At 43.5% G+C, this 8771-nt stretch overlaps 1 protein-coding gene across 1 annotated transcript; it reads right to left on the minus strand.

The window, feature by feature from the left end:
- Positions 1-5464: 5464 nt before the first annotated feature.
- On the minus strand, positions 5465-8390 carry dhrs7cb (dehydrogenase/reductase (SDR family) member 7Cb). Its single transcript, XM_084040270.1, has 7 exons — positions 8231-8390; positions 7610-7766; positions 7098-7210; positions 6295-6505; positions 6120-6212; positions 5809-5970; positions 5465-5712 (listed from the first exon to the last, which is right to left on the minus strand). Exons 2-7 carry the CDS (start codon positions 7761-7763, stop codon positions 5504-5506), a joined length of 942 nt encoding a protein of 313 aa, XP_083896396.1. The 5' UTR covers positions 7764-7766; positions 8231-8390; the 3' UTR covers positions 5465-5503.
- Positions 8391-8771: the final 381 nt, after the last annotated feature.

The following is an 8771-nucleotide window of genomic DNA, read 5'->3' on the forward strand; positions in this document are numbered from 1 at the left end:
TTAGGTATCGGAGGCATTCTGGCAGTACTGACCAATCATGTTGGAGCAGGTTGAATGCAGGTAAAACGTCTTTGTGGCGAGAACAAGAGGCAGAATGCATTCTGGGGGTTTTCTTTCACCTGCTGATGAGTCATAGCAATGTGTGCTGAATGTGTTGTCTAGCTGAACATTAATTGTTTCACGTTTTTCGGGTGCGGTTCACCTGGATCTGGTCTGAACAGATCATGTGGCCTTTATTTCTGCCAGAGCCACACCTAGATCAGAGTCCAGGACCTCCTGGTCCCCAAGCACCTTGTCCTCCACCTGTCATTGATTCACACACTGGCAATGACACCAATGTGTGTGTGTGTGTGTGTGTGTGTGTGTGTGTGTGTGTGTGTGTGTGTGTGTGTGTGTGTGTGTGTGTGTGTGTGTGTGTGTGTGTGTGTGTGTGACCCATAAGGTGAACAGGTGAGATGTGCCAGATCAGATCAGAGCTCTCCAAGAAGGGATCAGCTCTACTTATGCTGCTCTGGGTAGGCTTAGTGCTGTGTGTGTGTGTGTGTGTGTGTGTGTGTGTGTGTGTGTGTGTGTGTGTGTGTGTGTGTGTGTGCGTGTGTGTGTGTGTCTGAGGTGGTATGAGTCCTGATTCAGGGTCTGGATCCAGACTCCCTGGTTTTTACTTTGAAGGAAGGTGAAGGTGCTTTATGAAAGATTTTGGTGTTTATAAAGTCTTCACACTTTAAATAAGACCTAATATTGTTCTATTGTTTTTCTATCTTCTGTCTGATGACAACCAGGTGTTTTTGGTGTGCTGAGGTGTGAACGTATACCCTTGACTCTCCAGCGTCTTGCATCGTGAGTTCTCCTCCTGAGAGCTCAAGCACCGGCCGACCCTAATCTGCCCTAATCTGTGCCAACGCCACTAGCAACCATTGCTACACCTCCGTAGTGCCGCCGAGCCAATCAGCTGAGAAAAAAACCTTCCTAACCCCTTTAATTTACAGGATTAACACACTTTAAGGATGGAGGCTTGAAAAGGGAGGACGACGTTCACAGTTAGTTCAGGAGCTGGAAGGCATCTGCGTTTGCCACACCGCTCTCTGAGTGTTTTTTTTTCTCCTAATGGAATAATAACGAAGTGTAATTGCTCTCCGGGTCTTGATGTGTTTTTAATATTGACCTCGTGAGTGGGCTTTTAAAAGAAGAACCATCTATTCTTCCGAACAGTTTTCTGCTATAAAACACATTATTACACTCAGGCCTGAACACACACACACACACACACACACACACACACACACACACACACACACACACACACACACACACACACACACACACACACACACACAGCTGATGGCTGCACCACTAGAGACAACAGGTTAATGTCCCGGCACTCAGAAAAACACAAAGTGTGTGTGTGTGACAGAGATCAGGAAACAAAGAGATTAAAGACTACCTGCTGGACAGCCTGTCCTCATTTCAGCAGACACATCTGCTAGCATTGTTTAACGTCCCCGTTGTAAAGAGAGACGGATTATTGTTCCCTCCTCGGCCTCTAAAAGCAGGGAGACTCTGTAACGACATGGATGTTATCCCAGATAAATCTGTTATCCAGGGTTTATAAAGGGAGACTCTCGTCTGCAGGGGATTAAAGACAGAGATATATGGTTTAATTCCATCCAGCTTCCTGTTTTAGCTTCAATAAAACAAAAGACTTCTCCTCATCAAAGTCTCCTAACTTACGAGCTCATTTAAAAGTATATTTCTTTACAATAAAGAATTCATTTTGTAGAAATAATAATGTGGCTTTCATGTGATCACAATGAAAAAGGCGAGTAAATAAAGTAATTTAACTGCTCAAAGTTAAACAATAGGACTTTTGTTCAAGCAGATTATTATTTATTTATTCGACCCATTCGTTTTCCATCTGACAGAATGCAATGAAAACTCTCCATTTGTCCAAAAATGCATTTGTCGGATCACAGACGTGAGTTTGTGCAATCAGAATATATCATACAGCTAGAGATTAAATTCTCCCACCATGAGATTAGAGCCCCGTTTGGCCTAATAATCCTAATGCATTTATCTCCCTTGCATCACCTCCTGCAGGTGTTTTAAAATCCACTCATGTCCAGATATTGTTTCATTTCTTCTTTTTTGTAATTCAGATCTATGTCTTATCAGTATCCTGTTCTGAATCTGTTATTAAAAGTTCCAGGGATTATTTTTTAACAGTTTGTTGGTCACTTTTTTTTAATATATCACCAATTTATTTATCCGTTTTCTTTATTTTGCTCAGAAGTGTTGAAAACATGTTAAAATGTCCCTGAAAACCATCTTGAAACATTCCAACAGAAGCCACATTCTCTGCTGGTCCCTGTTAGGTCTAACTGGTCCCAGTTAGACTGCATTGACAGCCAACGTGGCCTCCATTCACAAATCAAAATAAACAGCCAGCCAATCAGAGGACACGGTTCCAAGCTACAGAAACACAACGGTTACCAGCTGCTCCTTTCATAAGCAGTGATCCGAGACCTGTTAGCCGCCGTGTAAAAGACCCGCACACACACACACACACACACACACACACACACGCATACACACACACACACACACACACACACACACACACACACACACAGAGAAACATGCTGTCAGCCTGTGCAACAGAACAAAAGTGTCTCTCAGTTCTCATGTGGACCAAAAAGACACCAGAACTCTTTACAAGTGATGTGACCGAAAGCAACAGTTTCCCGTCGGGTTCAGCGGTCGACATGTTAATTCTGTATTAGGTTACTTTAGGCCGCCCAGGGTCGTGATCCGCTAGAAGTTGATAGCCGCTACATGCGCACGTACCAGCTTCTTTTGTCACTGTGAGACTTTTCTTCCTTTTACGGAGAAATCCAATTAAGTGGTTTGAAAAGCCTCTGCCTCTCCTCGAGCCTCGCTGGGTCTGAATATGGATGTCTGAGGAGGCCAAGAAGGTGAGGAGCTGAGCTCATTGAGATTAGGTGTGTGTGTGTGTGTGTGTGTGTGTGTGTGTGTGTGTGTGTGTGTGTGTGTGTGTGTGAGGGTGTGTGTGTGTGTGTGTGAGGGTGGGGAAGGTAGGGACTTTATCCCAGTCGGCACGATTCCAGTTATGCATCTCCTCCTTTTCTTCCTCTATAATCACAGCAGAACTAATGAGCCCACTCTAATCACATCAGGATTGTTGCATTTGGATGCCCAATGTTTTCGTATGTGGAAAACTCTCGAGAACACACTTAACGCACGTTTGATTGCTGACGTTTGTGCAAAAATAATTGGTTATTTTCTTCAGTTCTACAGTAATTTGAGTAATTCATGATTCCAGCAACTCTATTAGGAGATGGAGGATCTGCCCTTGGCCCCTGGTTGATGACAAGAGGGAGGCAATAAAGCCAACACTGAGTTACCACTGACTTTATGAACATCTCCAGTTAGCCAGATCAATAACAGGGAGCTGCTCCTCTTCAAAATCAAACTCCAAAAAGAAACGGGCAGCTCTGCACTTGTCAAATCAATCCAGATCTGTTTCCAGTACAAGAAAGATTAGTTCCGTTGCATTTGCACATAAAGGATTTGGGCCGGCCGAGCGTAATGCCTATAAATTCCCACTGATTTAAATCTTTCTCCAACATCCGCCGGTAACATAATTATATCGCCGGTCACATTATAATGCCATTCGGTCCAAAGGAGAGAAAATTGAAGGATTATGGTAACCACGACTCACAGCCTCTAATCTGTAGCGGCGGTATTGTTGCTGTGAGAAAGTGAAGGGATATGAGAAGCAGTGGGATTTATAAGAGATTATAGCAAACTTTCCCTTTAAGATTAAATATGTGTAATCTTAAAACCAAACAAGAATGAAGGATTACGGAGACTTCTATGACTTAAAAAAAGAAATCCTCTTCTTAAACTGACATGTGACGCTCCGATTAGACTTTGAAAAGAATTGTTTGATCCTGAGTAGTGTGCTCTGGCAGAAATGATTCCACTTCAGTGGGCAGCCAATCGACAAAGGTCAACGTCAGAAAATAACACAGTGGACATGTATGAGAAGAGAGAGTCATCCTCCAATCGGAAGATCGGCTGTTCGATTCCCGGCTCCTCCAGTCCACATGTCCAAGTGTCCCTGAAGGCTGTGGTGGAGGAGGAATCTGTCACATTACAGCTTGTCATGTGATCCATCGTTACGCTCATTTTAAGCACACATGCAAGCGAACCATGAGTCAGCACAAAAGAGCCCAAATCAACCTGAAATCACAACGATGACAAGAAACCAAATTAGTGAATGAATGAACCTAACTTATCATATTCCAAAGAGGCAATAAGGAAATCATTACCACGGCTTCTGCACAACTTCCATATGTCAGGCTGGTGTCAATAACCTGAGCTTTAAATATTGATAAGGGTGATCAGCTGGCTCATGATTGTCATATAAAAGTCAGGATGGATCACTCTGAATATGGCTGGAGGACAATCATCTCTTTGAGCCTTATTAACATACTGATAGAGCGTTGATCATTTCTTTTTTGATTCACCTTTATTCACAGGTGAATCTGATCAGTTCTCTCTCCTTCAACTATTATTCATACGTGGAGCTGACCTCTATTACATGCCATGAAACATGCATGATCAGGCGGGCGCGTGTGACACATGTAAATGTGCGACACATGTAAATGTGTCGGATCAGAATGCCAATTTGCAGAGTCCAGCTGAGTGCTGTTTGACAGCTGGAAACGTCACAGAGCTGCATTTATTCATGTGAACATGCAGACATTCCTGGCTGGCGGTCCTTGGTGACAAAAGCCTGCCGGAGTCCCCAGAGTGGCGTGACCTGGAGGACACACTCACACACATACCAGCTGTACCCCCACCCCCCTCCATCACACACACTCACACACACACACACACACACACACACACACACACACACACACACACACACACACACACACACTCGGACCAGCCCTTTGAATTTACTCATATTTACAATGTGCAATACCATAGACTTTTGGAGTCATTTTATTTCTGATATTACCTCAAGTAACACAAGGAGCAGCTTTGATCCCGTCAGTGTAATCCTTACAGAATAGAAGAAGCTCCTTGTATGCAGCATTTTTTTTTCTTTCCTTGCAATGCATCAGCAATTGTTGAAACAGAGGAGGAACCAATTCATATTATAGTTTGTCATTTCATGTCTATTCATCATTTATTCCACTGTTGACAAATGAGGAGAGTTCATAAATATTTCAGACATGAAGGAGAGATTGTTAGAGGAGATCTGATCTCTGCCACGGCATTAACTACATGTTGCTGCCACCTAGAGGACACGCGGAGAAATACATTCACAGCTAAAATCAATGTATTGTGATAATTTACTTCAGTTAAATGAATAGAAAAATAAATAATCAATCCTTCATTCAAACCATTATGTAAGCAAATTATTATTTATTATTATCCAACGTTTTTTTTCTGATGATTTTGACATCGTCTCCTACTTCAGCTGGTCCTCCAGGACGGTGTCCTTGACTCCAGCGGCCAGCAGAGCAAAGAGCATGGAGGGGAGGAGGCAGCGTAGGTAGAGGGCCACCCTGGGGACGGGGTGGGCCAGTATCACCTCCCTCCTCTGACTGTGCACCACCTTCATGATCTCATTGGCCAGGACTGACGGCCGCACGCCGTGGCTCAGCTGGCTGGTGATAACTGTGGAGGGAAAACATTTAGGTAGTTATGTCTCCTGTCTAACACCTTTTGGATGATGATGTTTTTCATCATCATCTTTAGCCTTCTTTGACTCACATGCAGTCAGAGCGTTGGGTTTACGGGCAGCCTGGTGGTCCGGCAGCGGCTCGGAGGCGTTGATGAAAGTATGACTGAGGGTGCTGACGACTATCCCAAACTCCTCCATTTCAGCCCGGAGGCAGTCGAAGAAGGCCTGCGCTGCGTGCTTAGATGCAGCATCTGACACACACACACACACACACACACACACACACACACACACACACACACACACACACACACACACACACAACTTGAATCTTGATTAACAGTATCTGAGCCCTTTCTGTGGGTTAAAACAAGCACATACATTTTTATTGTCAACTCACATGAACTTCTGAATGGGACGGCCAGTCTCCCCTGGATGCTGTTGAGCAGCACGATGTGTCCCGATCTTCTCGAGATCATTGTTGGAAGGACGCCTGTCACATGATTAGGACATGTTAGCATTTAGAGTAACAAATAGAGTCTGCCTCCTGATGTTTTTCTCTTCTCTGGGTCCACCTTTAGCCAGAGTGCTGGGGCCGAAGAAGTTGATGTTCATGATGTTTCTGTCCAGCTCCAGGGGGACACTTTGGACCGGGGCCTTCAGCTTCACGCTGCTGTTACAGATCAACACGTCCACGCAGCCGTAACAGTCCAACACCTCGGACACCACGTCCTCCATGCTGTCCATGTCACTGAAGTCCACGATCACCAGCTTCGGAGCAAACGTCTATGGAGACACAGGACTGTTGATACCTGAATTATCCAATTTTATTGTCTTTGTGTAGCTGGAATATTATGATTATAAGTGTTTCCAGACCAGCCCATGCCCTGTATTAAATATACATATTAAATATAATATATATATGAAATATAAGTATATATTATACATTATCATTTACTGCGGTACTGGATTTGATTTGTATCATCGACACAACCTGAAACTAATGAGCTGATATGTATTGATGTGTTTTGCTGCTCTGCTCTGGTTGTAGAAGGACGACCTGCTGTCAGACAGGACATCCTGCTATTGTGTTGACAGAAGAAGGAAGCGGCGATGTGGGCGGGGCTCATGCAGTGTCCTGTCTTCAAATCCTCACGTCTGTTTGAGTTTCCAGTGAGAACCAACATGAGACAGCAGTGTTTACTGGAGCACCACACTGAAACGTTTGCTTCTCAGCTGGCGACTTCGCCAAAATCCATGACTCAGCACCACAAAGACATATTACGGTCTAAGTTTGGACAGGTTTCCTCGGAGTCTGGCGTGTTTATGACGTGTCAGGGTGCCATTTTTTTTACTCATTTAATTTTAATTATCTCACCTCCTTGGGGTCGGCATCGTTAGTCAGATGGTCATACAGAGACTCCAGTTTGGCCCAGCTGGTACCACACAGGACCAGTCTGGCTCCGGCCTTATGGAAGAGATGGGCACACTCTGAATTGGAAAAACAAAAAAGTTACATGATTTAAAGGGTAGAGTCCTTGGGATTTACGCTTGTTTGCTTTCTTGCTCGAGTTTGGTAGTCACATGACTACAGAAAACAGTCTTATACCTCTATTTTATTTCTATATTCTATTTTTCTATATCCTCATTCAAGCCTGGTGATGCACCTCCGAGGAGGATGGGGGGTTCAACTCATGTCATGTCAATTTAAGCATTCTGATTTCCAATTTATATATTACTTAAACATACAGTTCAAAGCAACAAATGTTAATCATCAAATTGATCCCAGATCTAGTCTATTGCTCCATAGACGCCAATGTATTCCACGTGTACAGGGTGAAAACAAAAGCTCCATGGAACAACATAAGGGTCAATTTTAAAAACCATTACCAGTTCCCACCCCAGACACAGCGTCACTGATCACCACCACTTTGTTTTGCACCAAGGACTTGGACATTGACTGCATGACTGCATTGTAGATGTAGTACACCCCCGCTGCCACGACGACCAGCAGGGGCAGCACCATGGCAGACACCAGAGCCATGTCCTGTAGAGGAGTAAGGACACAGGATGAGTCCACAGGACAGACCTACAGACCTACAGACCTACATCACAACTGTATACCTGTATTTGCTTTGATTGGGACAAACACTGTTCTGCTCATAATGTGTGTGAACTTGTGAACACCCACAACCATGTAAAGTGAGTTTGAGAGGAACAGCTAAATATATTCAGGTCATGCTGTCACCTCCGAGATATTGTCATAGGATACCAAAGCAGTTTACATTTACAAGCAATCGAAAGCCTGAGTTGCCCTGCTTTAAAATGGAGAAAATACATTCAAATAAACTCACATTAAAAGCTATATTTATATTTATAATGAAGACCCACCTCTACCTCCACCCCATATTTGGGATCTTAGTGGGTTAGTCAGTTTGTGAGTGCATTTATAGCAACCACACACACACACACACACACCCCTGTAATCTGTGTTATTCTGGGTTCACTTACAGCACCGAGTAGAGGTAGCTAATCCTTCAACGGGACTGGGTGTTTTTTTTCCAGGTTTAGTTAGGTAACAGAGGCCCTTCTATGTCCCTCGTTCATCCACACAGCTCTGGTCTTCTGTCTGTCTGTCCGCCGAAACATGATTCTTATAATAGCCTCTGCTTCAGTTAGCCATTAATACGCACGGATGAGGTATCTGAGGCATGTCCCCTTGTTGCCAACATGAAGGGATGGATGGCCGGTCAGAATCTCAGTTGTGTTAAGGGGCCAGTCCTTGCCTTGGGCATTTATTATCATACTGAAATATTGCACTTTTATAGTCCTTTATTTGACAAATGTAGTTGCAAGTTATATATCATGAGCATATAAAACTAATTAACAATATAAAAAGTTGTCAAAATGAAAACCTGCTTACATATAAATAGTAATTCAGTAGCAATATAATAAATATAAATATACAGTATGCCTTTTTCGTCCTAATGACTACTTTAAATTGTGACACTTTGTGGTGGAAAGTACATTTACCCATGTACTCTATATTTTT

Source organism: Eutrigla gurnardus (assembly GCF_963514095.1).
Source record: "Eutrigla gurnardus genome assembly, chromosome: 22".
In the NCBI taxonomy this organism is placed as follows: domain Eukaryota; kingdom Metazoa; phylum Chordata; class Actinopteri; order Perciformes; family Triglidae; genus Eutrigla; species Eutrigla gurnardus.